This window comes from Hippocampus zosterae, chromosome 8 (genome assembly GCF_025434085.1).
Source record: "Hippocampus zosterae strain Florida chromosome 8, ASM2543408v3, whole genome shotgun sequence".
Taxonomy (NCBI): domain Eukaryota; kingdom Metazoa; phylum Chordata; class Actinopteri; order Syngnathiformes; family Syngnathidae; genus Hippocampus; species Hippocampus zosterae.
In genome coordinates, this window is record NC_067458.1 from 5,871,974 (window position 1) to 5,889,824 (window position 17,851).

A 17,851-nucleotide genomic window follows, 5' to 3' on the forward strand; every position below is an offset into this window, starting at 1 on the left:
AAATTGAACTGTTTGGTTGCCATTAACAACGAGAGGGCGTTTCCAAATTGACGGACGGCTTCAAGAACCAATCAGCGTCCTGTAACAAAAAAGACGCACGCAACGTCTTTTTGAGCATAATCCGAAATCTTCGCAGGTAAACGAGCTGTCTGGGTGCCATCACACAAGAAAGTAATCAGGTCAGTGGTGAACCTTGGATTAAAGTGTACATTTGGATCTTATACGTGTTATATATGTGTTGACATGCATGTGGTGGAATAATGGGATTGAACTCAATTCATTTTAATTTATACTGTATAACTTCACTCACATTCAGAAGCATTTTTTTCCGACTGTTTCTCCAGTGAGAAACCTATAGCATAATATTGGGGGGAAAGACAATGAAAACATTTTTGAAAGAATTTGTTTAGTCAGACTGCGCAATGTATGACGACAATTGTGATTATTTGCTAATGTAAACAAAATTATAGACATAAGGAACTACAGAAACTTGAAAGTAAGAAATGAACAGCTCCATGATATTTCACGATACACAGTACAGTACGACTGCACATCTTTTCATTTATGCAGGAGCCGGCTGACTTGTGTGACGTACACGAGAGAGACGCACACTGATCATCGGAATCATTCAATGGAAGTGGACAATGTCGAGTGTCTCAGAAGGAAAATCAAATATTACTTCATGAACCCTTGTGAAAAGTACCATGCTCGTGGAAGGAAACCATGGAAACTTATTCTGCAGATCATCAAAATTGCCATTATCACGGTCCAAGTATGTATGATGTACACATTATTTTGTTATATCCGCATTCTGATCAGCGCTTATTATATTTTTCCCCTCTAGTTGGTGTCGTTTGGGCTGAGCAACCAGATGGTTGTAACTTTTAAGGAAGAAAACCTGATGACATTTCAGCACCTCTTCTTGAAGAATTATGTTGACGGGACCATTGAAACATACGCCATTTACAGACAAGAAGATGTTTATGATCACATAAAATATGTAATCGAACAGGCAAGTGAATGTTAACATTTTTCATCCCCTTTATTAATCTATATCATTTTATTTAGTGGAATGTAAGTCTTCTTTCTTTTCTTGCATGTATTTGTTTCGTTGAGAGATTATTGCAGCTCATTTTGTGTGAATGTAAATCATTCACGGGCCTCCATTATACCGCTTGCTTATGTGGTTAAAGTTACGATGTGTTTGTGAACTTTGGACACACTGATTCATGTGGTCATCTATCATTACTTTAGTGCCGCTTGCTTCAGATTGTAATATGACTTTAAATGTTCTTTTCCAGTACGGACGACTGCACAACACCACAGTCGGAAACCATGAATATGAGAAAACTGGCTCTGTCTACACACCCTTGTCACTGTGTCAGGAGTTCTATAGGAATGGCACCATTTACCCCGGCAATGACACTTTTGAAATTGATGCTCATGTGGAACGTGGTAGGGGGCGGATTGTTTTCAGATAACATATTAATGTCGAATGCAAACAATTCCACATGACACCAAAAGTGATTATGATTTATGGCTTGTCTCACACAGATTGCATTGACATCTATCCAATGACTCAGTCGTCATCACAAGACATGCTCCCGCATTTTGAGTTGCACTTTAAAAGGTATGTTAGGCTTCACATTGCACTACTGCATCATTTGTCTGCACGGTGCAACTGAGAAAAATCTATCATGTAACTGTGCATGCTTTGTTTTCCAGATTGCTCTCCATCAAGATTTCATTTGTCCTGAAAGCCATCAATTTACAGACAGTCAGACACAGAGAGCTGCCAGACTGCTATGACTTCAACATCCTTGTGTGACATAAGGGACTTCGTACTCTTTGCACATCTCAGTATTTAGTTTTAAGACCTGTTGAATGAACCCACACTCACCAAACCCTTCCGTAAAGTTCACCTTCTTGCTATAATGAGCCGCGACACACCGTATGAGCTGATATTTCTATTTTGACAAAGATTGCTCTTTTTTCGTTCGATATTCTTACATAGGTTTATCTGCAAGTGCATCATCTACAATAATGCATATACGTATCGGGTAAAGCTGGAATAAGTATCTTATTCAAAAGTGAAAAACTACAGGGCAGTATTTTTGATTCAACTCTCTTATTCAATTGTGCCTGCACAAATCGTTGGAGTGGTGGACATATGGTGTCAAATTCAGGTCCAGAAATTAAAAACCCTCTCCTCAGTTTGACTTTAGCTTTGACTCAACCGGCAGGTAAACAAGCTTGTTTACTGTAGCAGGGTTTTTAATTTCTGAACCTGGATTTTGATACGCCTTTGTGTCCAGGTGCCCAATGTTGGAGCTACTGAACGTATGGCTCTTATAGGATTAACCTTTCTGCTTCACAGATCACTTTCAACAATGGAGCGCACAGCGGCAGGATAAAGGTGGACCTCGAAAACGATGTGGAGATCAAGGAATGCAGAGACTGGAAAGTAACCGGAGCTTGTATGTTTGCTGAGCTGAAGTTGGTCCGGAAGGTGCTTACTTTCCGGATTAGAGTGGTAATATTTATTTTTTTGCTTTCAGCCGCCAAAAGCATATACCTGACCCTGGTGTTTGACTGCCTCATCATCTTAACATGCATGATTTCCTTCACTCTTTGCCTACGCTCAGTGTTCACTGGGATACAACTTCAGTTTGTAAGTCCACATCATTGACCACTTGAAGCACATTTCGCTTTCAGTGATGCATTATTTTTATTTTGCCTAGGAGTACACACTCTTCTGCAAGAACCAGAATGGTAAAGACGTCCCATGGTCTGACAGGCTGGAGTTCATTAATGGCTGGTACATCCTGATCATTGCCAGTGACTTGTTAACCATCACTGGCTCCATTCTCAAGATTGATATTCAAACTAAAGTAATAGTCATGCAATAAATCGATCCATCCCCGCTTTCTTTCCCCCTTAAAAAAACAAAAAAAAACTATTTATTTTTCATTTTGTAGGTCCTGACTACCTATGATGTGTGCAGTATCTTCCTGGGTATAGGCACCATGTTTGTTTGGATCGGGGTCATCCGCTACATGGGCTACTTTCGCAAGTACAATGTGAGCAAATTTAAATGTTTGTATTTTTAACATGCAAAAGCCCACCTTGTTTGCCTTTTGTGGAGCCTATATAAGGTCAACTTGCGCCTAAGATTTCCGAAACAAATCACCTGCCATTCAATGAGCAAACGTTTTAGGAATGAGACTCAGACTCATAATTGCTGGAGTAAAATTCCTGTGGGACCGAGGCAGTTTATGTGACCGTTTGTCCCCACAGATCCTCATCCTGACACTCAGGGCAGCTTTCCCAAATGTTATCCGTTTCATCTGCTGTGCTGGAATCATCTACCTGAGTTACTGCTTTTGTGGATGGATCGTCCTTGGCCCATATCACGAAAAGGTAACATCGCTTGGATGAGCAAGCGAAATTCAAAATTGAATTCAGACAAGCAAAGCGCTGCTATTCCTGCCTGCCAATATTCACGAAGGACAAACTTACAGTCACAACATTTCTCCCCTTTTGCCCCCCCTCAAAAAAAAAAAAAAAGTTCAGGACCTTGAACACAGTCTCCGAGTGTCTATTTTCCCTGATCAATGGAGATGACATGTTTCCCACCTTTAAAAACATGAAACAGAAGAGCAACCTGATTTGGATTTTCAGCAGAGTCTACCTCTATAGCTTTGTCTCGCTTTTCATCTACATGATCCTCAGTCTATTCATCACTATCATCACAGACACCTATGACACCATCAAGGTAAATATTTTCGGTTTCCATTAACGGCCATAATTTTGACCCCTTTAAGAAATCATCAGGATATTCTAATTGCATTCTCACAATCACAATGACCCATTCGCAGCAACAGCAGCAGACTGGGAGACCTACGACAGAACTCCAGCAATTCCTATCAGTGTGTGAAGACCCCCCAAACTCTGGAGTATACAGGCTTGACAAGAACAGCTGTTTCTTGCAAAGCTGCATAAAAAAGTAGGTCAAAAACCCTCGTGCAGTTTTATAAGCAACCTACTGTACTGTCATGTGTGCTGTGGTCACAAATGTTGTGCAATTATATGAATGCTTGTGTGGAAACTTTTCTTATGGTAGCTCAGACCTCTCTAGTCATGCCTGTTAAATGCAAAATCATGGAATATTTTATGTAATTGGCTGCCTTTCTACAAATCGTAACCATCTTTGTGAAACAATGTAAAAAGTATCTCATACATCAGGTTCCGGAATACTACTCAAAAACAATGTTAAAAACACACACAGAAACGCAAACAATAATACAATTTCAACATGAAGTGTTTAAAAAACGGGGCCTGGTAGTCGAGTGGTTAGCACATAGACTTCACAGTGCAGAAGTACTGGGTTAAATTCCTGCTCCGGCCTTCCTGTGTGGAGTTTGCATGTTCTCCCCGTGCTTGCGTGGGTTTTCTCCGGGTCCTTCGGTTTCCTCCCACATTCTAAAAACATGCATGGCAGGCTGATTGGACGCTCTAAATTGTCTCTAGGTGTGAGTGTGGGCGTGGATGGTTGTTCGTCTCTGTGTGCCCTGCGATTGGCTGGCAACCGATTCAGGGTGTCCCCCGCCTACTGCCCGGAGACGGCTGGGATAGGCTCCAGCACCCCTCGCGACCCTAGTGAGGATCAAGCGGTTCGGAAAATGAATGAATGAATAAATGTTAAAAACAGAGGTCTCATGTATGGTATTGAGGATAGCAGTCATACGTTTTGTTTGAGCAAGTGTAACTTGTGGTTCTTTGTGCTTGCAATCTCAAATTTTAACATCTTCCGGTTGCCCTGGTATTTGTCTGCTAGACATAACATGCACTGGCGTTTCCACTATACCATCATAGATTATGTAAATTAATGAAATATGTTGTTACAAACTGCCCCAATACCAGGGTGAGTTAGTACAGTACTTGAGGATGGATGTAACAATTAAATTACGATGGTTCAGAAAAGAGCCATACGAATACATTTATGAAAGCATTTGAATAAATAATAAAGAAGAAAGCATTAACTTGCAAGACTACAACAATAATAATGCAATGAATAAAAAGTGTAAATGAAATTCAATGAAAATAAATACAATAAATTATGTAACAATTAAAATATAATAATAACTCAGCTGTATTCATAGACTTTGAAACAACGACCACTGTAAACAAAGTATAAACTGTTGTGTGTCTTTTGTAGCCTGAAACAAGTGCATGTGAAAAAGTATTCGAACACTTGGACATCTGTGGAACAAGCAACAAACTATTTTTGAGCAGTAATTACTGTGAACAGAGCTTCATAAGACATTTGAACAGTGTAACCATCGACTGAACGATAAACAAAATGGGTATTTTTAAGGTGCAGCTTTACATCATAAGCAAACCGCGGTGGCACAATACATATGTTTAATTAGATAGGCAGTTGTGGCACATGTTGTCTTTGCCTGGGGTGCAGGTTTCATGAAAAACAAACTTCACACTGCAGACAGATCCGATCCACACTTCTCTTGGCTATCAGTTATCAAAGTGTGTTACTTTGCATCTATCACAGTATCAAGCATCACTTTTTAAGAATAGTTACAACCCTCCTCATGCCAGCCAACCAATAACGAGCAAAGCTTTTGCCTTAAGTTTCAAAGCTTATTTTACATAATATTAAACTTGAGAAACTTAACTTATTTAAGTGAAACAATTGTATCTGCAACACAATGGACACACAAAGTGTGTGGGTGTGTGAGAGAGAGACACACACACACACAGACCTATGCACACACACTTTTTTACTTTCTTACCTTGGGAAAAAAAATGGGGGCTCCAGAACACAGTTTCAACTCAGTGGCATCATACCGCTAAGTTGAAACATGAAATGTGAAAAACTTTTGTGACGCCTCATACCGTATGAGGCTTAACCAAAGAGCTCAATATCTTATTGGCCATCGATTGTATGATATCACATCAGCTCATTTCTGTTCGGTCAGATCGAGTGTTACAGCCATCCCCGGTCTGCTGTACACTCGACAGACTCTTGTAATAATAATAATAATTATAATAAACATTTTATTTATAAGCGCCTTTCAAGACACCCAAGGACACTTTACAATAACAAAAAACAGAAAACAATACGGGTTGAGCAGCGGCCGCCAAAACGCGCCAGCATTCACTCAACCCGAAAGTCAGAAAGAAACCACGAGGTTTGGCAATTAAAAGCAATTCTATTATTTTACCACTCGATGTCACTAAATCCAGACCGGTCTTTTTTCATTTTAGGTGCAGAGAGCGACATGAGAGGTTGACGTCAGATGAATAGCGCATCTACGTTACTGAAGCTTGAGTGTGGAATTGCACTTTTTTTTTGGTTTTAAGTCTGACAATCAGCTGGGAGAGAACAACCGTTTTCAAAGTACAAATGTGTTTGTTTTGTTTGCATGATGAATGAAAGTGCACAGAAAACTAATTTATGCTGTACAGGAAAGGGGCAGCACAGTGCTCGACTGGTAAGCGCGTCGGACTCACAGTGCAGTGGTGCAGAGTTCGATTTCGGACTTCCTGTGTGGACTTTGTATGTTTTCCCCGTACCTGCATGGCTTTTCTCCGGGTACTCCGGTTTCCTCCCACATTTCAAAAACATGCATCGCAGGTTAATGGAACACTGTAAATTGTACCTAGGCGTGATTGTGAGCACAAATAGTTGTTCGTCTACGTGTGTCCTGCAATTGGCTGGCAACCAGTTCAGGGTGTACCCCACCTACTGCCCGAGCATGCTCACGACCCATGTGAGGATAAGCCGAGTAGAAAATGGCTGGATGGATTTACAGCAAAGATTTGTGTAAAAAGAAGAGATATTTCACTTTTTGTTTGTGAGTGTGTGTGTGTGTGTGTGTGTGTGTGTGTGTGTGTGTGTGTGTGTGTGTGTGTGTGTGTGTGTGTAAACTTGGTGTTCGTACAAGGAAAAATAATCCACTCTCAAATCTGAGATCTGTTTCTGACATTTCACTTTGAATTAAGGTTTTGCCCTTCAGGAATCATCGGTGAATACATAAGAATAAAATGATTTTATTATTTTTTTCTGGTGTGTGTTTTGAGACCTCATCAGTATAAAATTCAAAACATTTTTTCACCAGTTCAAGTCCCTTCAAAAGTGTGGCCTTAAATTAGAAAAATAGTCATGGCACTAAAATGTGACATACATGCTTAAAAGACTTCAGAAAAAAAATACCGGTAGTTGTATGACTGGCAAAGAACCGTTTGCTCCAGAAACACTAAGCTCGAAGTAAATTATGTCCCAACAAAGAACACTTATTTGATATTAATCCAAAAATGCTACAGCTACACCAATCCAAAAAATCCAGTCCAAAACATGTGCGTTTGCATAAGATAGGGCATATAATGGCAAGGGCCTCCCAGTTGTCAAGATAATTCCTTTCTTGCTTTCATATTGGCCTTTTCATTCATTGTCATTGAGAGGCACAACCAAAAGACGCTGCTCTGAGAGAATACGACACTTAACCAGAAACAACAATGCTTAATATGGAAGCCTTGTAATCCTGAAATTTGACACTCCCTAAGATGTTTCCCCACATAATTGGAGACAATCAATACTTTATATTTTCTGTTCGGTTTTGGATGATTGAAATATTAAGAAAATAAAATATAAAACTAAATAGGAGGTCAGAAATGTCATTTTGAATGCTACAATAATCAAAATTGGAATTCAGTTCCATGACATCAGTCTGGTTTGGACTGGCTGACGTCAGATGGCGGCACGACCCTCTGTTCCTCCATCCTGTTTGACTGCGAACGCAAGATGAGACTAAAGAAATCTTCATCTGGGACAGTTGGTCCTCGTGTAGCAGAGGGTGGAGCAGCGCACCTCTGGTCATTCAATCTGGAGCCCTTAAATAATGACAGAGCCGTTATTAAATCTGATTCTTGGTAAAATGTGTGAAAAAAAAGTCTCCACACCCCTGTTCAAATGCATATTATAACCCGTACAACTTTTTTTAAAAACCCCAATCGCATCCAAACTCATTTTAAATGGGAGTCAATACACTCCTGCCAGCATTAAAACCTTCAGTGCCTCCAATCAAATTTCAGCTGTGTTAGTCGGACTTTCTTGACATTTGTTTTTACGTCTTAGCAGAAGTCTGAAGGTTTTGTGTTGACACCATGGCTGATATTTTGAACGATTATGTTTTGTTTTGTAAGAATACAACACTGCTCCGCTCCAAAAGAACACCATAATTACAGTGAACCGTGAGGGTAGCAGCATCATGCTTGGGGGCTGTGGGTTTTTTTCCTTAGCTGGACCTGTGCCCTTGGTCAAGGTTGAGGGTGTTATGAACAGTTAAAAATAGAGCATTGAACTTTGGAGCTTGGGGTTAGTCAGAAGCACTTTAAATGGTTACGAGTGTGTGCTGACACCCGTTCAACAAAAGTTTGAATGTAACTGAGCGCGGTCACATCACAGTGATAAAAGGAAGTAGAGTGTATGCTTGTGCCACTATGTTATTTTCGTTGATTCTTTTTGCTTCCCCTCTTAAAAAGATAAGAAAAAAAACTTCTCGATTGAACTGTACAGGTTATAGGCCACATTTAAAAAAAAATTTTTTTTAAATTATTTACCCTGGTCTCACTTTTTAAAATCACTTAAACCTTGCATTTGAAAACAATTGTCAACTTTTTATTTTTATTATGCATGGATGCCCCACATTAAACATCACAAATGTATTTGATTTTCTTGATAATTTTTGCTTGAACTGTAACTGCTGGTAGAATAATCCTGTGGAGTGTCTCACTCACCTGGCACTTGACAAGCATATCAAAGAAGACATCATCTCCCTCCAGCTGGTTAATGCTGGTCTCGTCGCAGCTGTATTGGGAGGGTGTGTGAGCTGGATCTGCATTGGAAATTGGGGCTGGAAGGAGCAAGTAGGAAAATCATTGGAAGCAGATGTGAAAGTGAACACTTGTGAGGAGTTTGAATATCATCACCCATCACCTTGTGAAGGGTCTTGGTTTTCGCTCGAGGTGGAGGGTGTACTGGGCCGGTTGCAGGTGCTGAGTCTCAAGCCAGGAAAATGGCTCAGGCTGACTCGTTGGTCGTCCAGACGCCGGGCCTGGGAGCTGGCCAGCAGCTCCAGGAAATGAGCAGGATCCTGCAATGGTGCTTCGCAATCCAGTATACCTGTAGCTAGAAACGGAATCAGCAACAGGGTACCAAAATAAATGCTAAACTTTGCCACACAGTCAAGGCACAATGGGATAGCAGATGATAATGCTTTGGACTCGTGAAATAATTCTCAATATTGAAACCAAAACATACAAACAAATCCATATTTTGATGTGGTTGCAATTTTCACAATCACAGATGCAATGATCATGCCCGATGGATGGTTAAAAAAGCGGGCCATCTGACCAACCAAGGCTGACTTGCCGGATTCTCAAAAGCAAAGATGTGGAGTGGAACGGGGGCATGATATCAATTCACAACATTGAATATTTTAAGGGAACGCTTGAGGATATTTTTCTGTATTCACACCATAACGTGCCAGGTTGACCGACCGTAGCCGTCATTGGTCAAGTGAAGAATACAGTCATTTGAGTTTAGTATGGTGTGAAAACATGTCGAGACACAGGGGCACAACACTTACATTTTCTTTCAGCTACAGGTGGGGTGGATGAGGGAGAGGAACTGGCATTGTGATGGCTCGAGTCATCTAAAAGAGAGCACCTTTGGTCATCCATTCGGTTTCCCTGGAAACGAGAGAGGAGGTCGAAAAAGCCATCCTCTCCAATTGTGTCATGTGATGTTGGCTGCAGGAAACAACAATGAAAGAAAAAACATACGAGTAAAACAGACTTGCATGCGCGTACTTGTGGTTTAGATGATGAAAATGTGCATTGAATGTTACAGTATGTACATGGTGTGTTAGAAAGGTTCCAGGACTGGTGTCACAATAGGTACTGTCCGTTTCTTTTTTGTAAGTTTTCCCCAATGGTGTCTAATGCGATTTCCAAGCCTTCTTTACCACACCAACATGAACTCCTGAAGGATTTTTCAGGGATACTCAACAGCTTTGTCATCATGGCCATCTCTGTCATGCAAATCAAAACGGGTTCCCGAGGTGGTCACCATCGATCAGGACCAAGTCATATCGGATATTAGGGATTCTGCTTCAGCTCAGGACTTCGTTGATCTCTTTGTAGACATCCTGGTTGACTCTCTAGTTCACATTTAAAATGAAATTATACATTTGCTATTTGGGTTTAAAATATATTTTTTGTGTTTTGCTGGTGTAGTGGTACATTCGCCGGACTTGTGTGTGGGCATCCTCAGTGACGGTGTGAATGTGGATATGTATTGTTGTTTGTATCTATACAGTATGTGCCCCGTGACTGACTGGCAACAAATTCAGGGGTTGTTCCGCCTTTTCGCTCGAGGTCAGCTGGGAAAGGCTCCAGCTATTCCCGTGACCCTCTTCAGCATAAGCGGCATTGAAAATGGATGGATGGATCTAGCCTTTGCGACACCAGTTTCGGAACTTTTCTGACACAGCTAATAATTGATATGCAACATCTCAACGATACAGCATGTGGTTGCATTTGTCATGAGAGTGTATGGGCAAGCTGTTGCATTAAAGTAGTACCTTAGGAGACACAGGTGGGTCCAAATCAGGAACAGAGTGGTCCAACGCGTTTTCATGTTGGTCTTTTGGAAGTGTGTTGTTTTTGTGCTTCTTGCTTTTTAGTCGGTGAAACAGGAAGAGCTTCGTGGAAGCCTTTATCGTGTTATTTTTCGAAGACCTTGAGAGTTTATCTTCCTCCCAGCTCTGGAAATTGCATTACAGTAGAAACATTAACATAGACATCCAGAATTTTAAGAGTGTTGCCGAAATCTACTGATGCTATGCTTGACAAACTGATACCCTAAAATGTTACACAAACCGTATGCAACGATGAATCCCCAGTTTGATTTGGACCGTCCAGGGTCTCTGCACTGCCTTGCCTCCTTGACGGTGACGTCATCCCTGAAACAGACGTTTGGCGAAGTGTTATTTTGAAGTTTAGACTACAATTTTCTATCAAATATCAATTATTTAAAACCTCTTTTGGTAATTGAAAAACACTGTTGTAGGCTAGAACTGAAACTGATCAAAACATTTTACCTGACATGTTGAGGTAACTCTGGTGGCTTACTGACAAAGCAGTGTTGTTCGTTTTGCTGAAGATGTTGGAATAGATGTTGGACTTCAGACCCACAACTAGCCGGAGGTCTGACAAATTCATCCGTGCAGTCGCCTCACCACTTTTGTCTCCAGTCTAAAGAAATAACAGATCAATTGTAATATGTAATACAAACAGAATATATCGGGGATACGTTGACCACAAAGAGTGAAATGCACGTTGTGAACTGGTGGAGAAAATACAGTACTTCGACCTCCTCAATTCCACTGACACACCTTTCCTTTGAGGAAGCAGAGTGTGGAGACTCTAAAATGGGCTCTCCTACTTCCGGGGTTACCGAGATAAGTTAGTTAAAGAGCTAAGAAGCTCCTCGGGTGGATGAGATCCGCTCAGAGTTCCTTAAGGCTCTAGATTTTCTGGGGCTATCCTGGTTGACACTTCTCTACAACATTGAGTGAACAGTGGGGAGAGTGCCTCTGGATTGGCAGACCAGGGTGGTGGTCCCCCTTTTTAAGAAGTGTGTTCCAACAACAGAGAAATCTGATCTGTCCGCTGTGCCGAGTCTTCGAATCGTGGATCGAGTAAAGTGGAAGCGAGTATTTGAAGCGCGGACTGAGAAAATGCTCTGATGACATCGTTTGATGACAATCGAAGCATCGAAATGGGCCGGTGGGCGTGAAGTGGAGAAATTCAGTTTCTGATTTAAGCTGCAACGAAATGTGATGGAGGCAAAGTATGCTGCCTTTATAAAGGGTGTGGTGCCATTCTCCACTAGTCTGCATGTGTTTTGTGGACTTGGAGAAGGCATTGGACCACATCTCTTGGGGAGTTCTTGGGGTGGGGGTGCTTTGGGTCTGCTATGATACAGATTCTGTATCGTTCTGTCGTGGTTAAAAAGAGACAGAGCCTCAATTTACCTGGCTATCTAAGTTCCGACCCTCACCTTTGGTCACGAGCTGTGGCTCATTACCGATAGAACAAGATCCCGGATAAAAATGGCCAAATAGAGTTTCCTCCAGAGTGGCCTGGGGCTTTTTCTTTGAGATAGGGGTAGAAGCCAGATGAGGTGGCTTTGACATCGATCGGATTTTGTCTCCCGGTTGGCTTGTGAAGGCCTCCCTCCGAAAGATTTTGAAAAATTGGCTCGGGAGACGGGAGCTCGGTGAGCTTCCCTGCTGAAGCTACTGCCTCCACGACCCAACTGCCGCTAAGCGGAAGATAATGAATGGATGGATATTTTAGCAAAGAGCAAACCTAATTAAAGTATTCCCAAGACCTTTGTGCTGTATTTTATATTTATAAACGAGGTTTAATGACTTGCAGGGAAGGTGGTACGTGTTAAATGAAATAAACTGTGTATTATAAGCAAGTCCATCTCAAAACAGGAAAGCAGGAGCAATTTTTACTGTAATTCTTGAGTGCTGCTCTCTGTTTGGCCGCCAGATGGGGATGTTGCTGCTGCACAAAGAGACATAGTAAACAGCAATCACTCACCTCTTTGGCAATTTCCAGATGTTTTTCAGCAAAGTGCATAGCTTGTTCGTGGTTCCCCAGGGCGGTATGGGCATTTCCTAGACTCCAGTATGCCCTCCCTTCACCAATCCTGAAGAAGAACACAGAAAAAAGCTGCTTGAAACGCGATTACATATGACAGGCAAAGGCATTCACTGTTATTCAATCCAGACGAAAGCTCATGGACAACATTCAGTGCCAGTGAATGTAAACTAAATTCCCATTCAGCTTTTTCTTTCTTTTTATTTAAGAAATTGTTTGTTCCAATAACAAAGCAAACTTAATTTGGATTTGTATCAACATTTCCTGATTCTACCAACTGTCCAAGTGTTCTTTACAAAGGACAGTAAATAACACAATTTAATTGGTCTGCTTTATGAACAGCATTTCATTGTTCAACAAAGACGAGCCTACGATAAGCAATCTACTGAGCTTACATGCTCCCAACCAAAGACTAGTAGTCCACTTTTACTTTTTCCGTTAGCCACAGAAGCAGGACAAAGGAATGCGGCATATGGCCTGTACCTGTCGTTGAGGTCCTGAGCAATGACCAGATGTTTGAGGTGATAATCAATGGCTCTCTCATAGTCCTGAAGGAGTGTGTAGGTGTTGCCCAGACTGTAACAGGCTTGGGCCTCCACTGCCTTGTCCTTCAAAAGCCTGGCCAACTGCAGAGTCCTCCTTAGGCAAGCCAGAGTGGGAGACCAGGTTACAGAACGGCTCAAGAAAGTGCAGGGGAATGACAGCTATCCTAAATTTGAAGCCTTTGTTATTTTCTGAGGTCTTCTTTAAAGAATTACTTCGGTAAGAATATTTTGACTCAACATTGGTGAATAGTGTATGTTGTTTCAAGAAGGCCCTGCGATTGGCTGGTAACCAATTCAGGGTGTCCCCCGCCTACTGCCCGGAGACAGCTGGGATAGGCTCCAGCACCCCCCGTGACCCTAGTGAGGATCAAGCGGTTCGGAAGATGAATGTTTCAAGAAGTTTCTATTTATTTCTTCTAATTAAACATTATTCACAGTTAATTACCGGTAATGTGACGGATCTGTTTTCCATTTTTATGCATACACTCTCTGTGCACCTTTTACAAGGCTAATCTCATCTTCTTTAACTAACCTGTAACAAATATAATTTTAATGAGTACTGTCTGAACAACGATATCGATATTGATTGACTTCAAGGTGTGAATTAGATCTGGTATTGACTGAGCTACAGAAAGAGCACATCATGTAAATTGGATAAGGTAAGAAAATTACAATGCAGATTATGCTATAACGATCAGATTCAAAATAAAAAAAGGCTCAACTTACTTATAATGACCGGCTGCCACTTCAAATTGGCTAAGGAATATATGAGCATTGCCAAGGTTACAGTGTGCTCTCCTTTCAGCAGACTTGTCTCCAAACTCTTTAGCAATAAGTAGGCGCTGCCAAAAAACATATAGAAGGGTTAATATTAGATGTGACAAAATTTGTTTTAGTTGCACACATTCCAAAGTGGTCAAGACAAGCAAAGTCATCATTATCCCTTAACGGATAATGGCAAGCTAATTTGACATGATGGATGTGTACTTTTGATTTTCACCTTTGTTCAACTCACCTTTTCATGTGCTGCTACAGCAGTTTCAAAGTCCCCCAGCAGGTAATAGGTATTACCAAGGTTCCCGTAGGTGCGACCCTGGGCTGCATGATCCCCCAACTCCTTCACCAAGCACAGGTTTGCCCTAAAATTACAGCTACAATTAAGTGTTTTTTTTCAAGATTAACATTTAATATTTAAAATATTTTTGCAATGCTGATATAAAAAAACAGGCAATATTGAAAATGTAAGTTATTATTATTATAGCTATGAGAATCCTAAGAATGTTTTTTTTCTCATTAATGGGCCCCTTTCCTTCATAATCCACTGTTTTCCCAGTTTTATGCAAAGCATAGGCTATATCATGATGAGACTGTGAAATGGTTTAACATCGACATTTATGTGGTTTGTCATTTGCATGTAATAGCCTTTGAAAGACAAAAGCGTGCATGAAATGAACGGATTTGTGTTTGGCACCGTTGTGGCGTGAGTTCCTCATTATATTTATTATTATTTTATTATTATTAAAGAACCTGCCCACTTCATGGTTCAACATGGTACCCGTGGAAATAAAATGTCCCCACCTAGCGACCTTACAACTGCCCAGCAAGCACTCTGAGTGCGACTGAGTACGTGAATGGAGGCGTTCCTCACCTGGTTGTCAATGCTACGCTTGCATTTTAAAAATACATTTAAAGAAATTGAGTATAAATTTCAAAACTTAAAATAAATAAATAAATACAGGTAAATCCACAGCTGCTAGGAGGTGCGGGGTGATGAGGGTCACTGCGTGGCATGTGTGCAGGAGCTGTGTTGTGTGTGTCAAATCTTAGTTTACGGAATTCCAATTACGGCCTGCTGAATTCCAACAGAGTCAAAACAATGTGCTCATCACATGTCTCTGAATTGCAATGTCCCCAGCTCTTCAAACATTTAATGTGACCTGTAAATTGTTTTGACACCGCCATGTTAACGAGCGTCTCAATTGTGCTTTCCGGTATGACAACCGAGCATCGAGTAGGTTCCACCAGGGATCTTAAATCCGGGGACGTCTAAAGTATCCTCTGCGGAAATCTTAAAGCTGCTCAATGGTGACGTATCAAATTTTATTTATTTCAAATTTTAAAAATGATAATCCATGATTGTGTCATTTCTTGATTATATTGGTTTGAATATACTGTACATACTGTATTTTGCTGAGTGTCTGTTGCATTTGGGGAAGTACAAAAAGCAAAAAGTGTCCAATTCCACCTCCAGATACTTGCTCTGAAAATGATCATTGGTTTTTAGGTGTCTTTGTCCATCTATTTGTATATGTATAATGACAGGCGGAACAATTAAATGTTCTTCCACTAGATGGCAGAAAGTAAAATTAACCACCTGTTACCATTCATAACATAAATTAATAGTTTTGACTGTGTATGCTGTTGTTTGTGATAGAAAGAAAAAACGGAATTGGCAAAAATCGACCGGTCAAACATTTTTGGAAATGGGAGATCGGTGATCGACAAAAAAATTCCAGGCTTGGAGAGTAACAGAATGCACCGGCGGTAGGTAAAAATGGGATTATTTTGCATGATTATAATTTCAACGCAGACGGAGACGCCATCAGCATTTATTTGAGCGCAACAAGTAGATACCGTATTTTCACGACTATTCGACGCATCGTACTAATGGCCGCAGTCTCATTAATGCGTGACATTTCTGTATTTTACACATACACAGGACGCATCGTATGAATAGCCGCAGTTTTACAGTGGTAAAACATACGCCAGTTTAAACATACGGCATGCATGCGCGCACTCCAACACGTTAGCTTGAAGCATACGGTAGCATGCCAAGACATACAGATAAGATAAAAACACGTTTTAAAAAAGGCAACGAAAGCAGAACTGAGTTCGGGTGTATTTTATTTAGCCATCGTACAATGTTCTCACGTTTTTCGATCAATCATCACCCAGAAATCCATCAAAGTCCTCATCCTCTGTATCAGAAGCAGAGGAGTGCACATCTCAGTTGTCATTGAATGCATCACATGCTAGTGTGAGTTGCTACGCATTGCCGAGCGGAAAGAAGGAGTAGCAACAGCAAAGTCAACATTTCTCTCGTGTGAAGCTTTCCCACATTTGAAAGTAAAGAACAGAGCGAAACATGGTGGCAGCGCGTGTGCGTGTAGAAAGAATTGAACAATTGTGCAAGTACCGTAATCCATCAAAAACGCCGCGTTCCCTCTCGTTGTTGCGTATTGTGGCGTAACTCGCCAAGCGCTGCCTCTCACTCTTTGTAAAGTTGTGTTTGCCACCGATCATCCATTGTTCCCATGCCGTTTGCAACTTAATTTGAACGCCCGGTTGATGCCAATGTCCAGCGGTTGGAGTTCTTTAGTCAAGCCTCCGGGAATAACGGCAAGCTCAGAGTTCATTTGCTTGACTTGTTTTTTCACCGCTGCTGTGAGATGGGCACGCATGCCAAAAGCATAACCGGTGGCTTTAAGTTTGAACTGAGCTTCGTAGGCGTGTCTTTTTGTCGATTTTCAGGGGTTCTTAGAAACCAAAACCGGAGTTGTTTTGCAACAATGCACATTGCCACACGCTATACAAGAGTTGGTACTGGCTTGAGGCGTCCACTTACACGCCCACCCTTCACCATTGGCGGACTCGCTTGTCTGTCCTCTCTCTCCCTCTCTCTCTCTCTCTCTCCCTCTCCATATATGTATATATACACGCCCACCCTTCCCTGATTGGCCGACTTCTTTCACAGTCACTTCCGCCTTTTCTCTATATAAACAGCGTGTCGGCTGTCAGTCGGATTTTGGAACTCAGCGCATATAAAGGCCGCTCCGCACCATAAGGCGTCCTGTCCATTTTGGAGAAAATTTAAGACTTTTAATGGCGCCTTATAGTCGTGAAAATACGTAAATTATCTGAACACCTCAAACTGAAAGGGCCGCCCCGATTGGTCTTTGCTGAGACAAGTGTACAGTCGGAGGAGGCAATGGGAATGGAAATGTCGTGGCTGGCAAACACACACCTAGTTTGAAAGAATTATGGAGGGAATGGAGGAAGTGGTGACCGCTATTCACTTGGACAAGGACAAGGACAGGATTTACTGTATCTTAAACATACAAAGAAAAGGGGGAGCTTTCATGTCCAGCTATGACAATTCTAGGTGCTCGCACGCTGCACCTAAATTTCACCTGCGTCACACACCACCAACACATTTACGATTTAAAACTATATTAACAATAAAATGTAATATATTATAGTTAACAATAATGTAATTGGATTTCATTACGAGCTACATTTTTAAACAAGTAACTGGTCACTGTATTGGAATACGTTTGTAAAGTAATCCTCCCAATTCCTGGAAAATCGGAACGGTGCACCTGATCGGTGCACCCTTAATTACTACTGATAGTTCATTTAAAAGGTCCCACGACGAGCAATTTGTAACAAATCACAAAACGGTAACAGGCAGCGAATTCAGCATTTGCGTGAGATGCATGCAGTACATAACTTTCATGTGACCCTTCACTTTTACACCACACGGTTGCTGC

The 17,851-nt window shown here is 41.3% G+C and overlaps 2 protein-coding genes across 2 annotated transcripts in view; one reads left to right on the forward strand and one right to left on the reverse strand.

The window, feature by feature from the left end:
• Positions 1–104: 104 nt before the first annotated feature.
• mcoln3b (mucolipin TRP cation channel 3b) lies at positions 105–7,081 on the forward strand. The gene is made up of 14 exons (XM_052073437.1): positions 105–179; positions 571–772; positions 845–1,012; positions 1,302–1,455; positions 1,555–1,630; positions 1,726–1,822; positions 2,378–2,477; positions 2,559–2,671; positions 2,742–2,891; positions 2,979–3,080; positions 3,298–3,420; positions 3,569–3,775; positions 3,879–4,006; positions 6,286–7,081. The coding sequence occupies exons 2-14, from the start codon at positions 632–634 to the stop codon at positions 6,323–6,325; spliced, it is 1,599 nt and encodes a 532-aa protein (XP_051929397.1). The 5' UTR covers positions 105–179; positions 571–631; the 3' UTR covers positions 6,326–7,081.
• LOC127605658 (G-protein-signaling modulator 2-like) overlaps positions 7,056–17,851 on the reverse strand; it is a 27,828-nt gene continuing 17,032 nt past the window's right edge. Inside the window, exons 5-15 of the mRNA XM_052073409.1 lie at positions 14,317–14,440; positions 14,028–14,143; positions 13,240–13,395; positions 12,697–12,805; positions 11,184–11,337; positions 10,963–11,045; positions 10,665–10,847; positions 9,669–9,831; positions 9,017–9,208; positions 8,818–8,933; positions 7,056–7,911 (exon numbers count right to left, since the gene is read on the reverse strand). Of these exons, the coding sequence (XP_051929369.1) occupies positions 7,744–7,911; positions 8,818–8,933; positions 9,017–9,208; positions 9,669–9,831; positions 10,665–10,847; positions 10,963–11,045; positions 11,184–11,337; positions 12,697–12,805; positions 13,240–13,395; positions 14,028–14,143; positions 14,317–14,440 (1,564 nt within the window). The 3' untranslated portion in view covers positions 7,056–7,743. The remainder of the gene's footprint in view (positions 7,912–8,817; positions 8,934–9,016; positions 9,209–9,668; positions 9,832–10,664; positions 10,848–10,962; positions 11,046–11,183; positions 11,338–12,696; positions 12,806–13,239; positions 13,396–14,027; positions 14,144–14,316; positions 14,441–17,851) is intronic.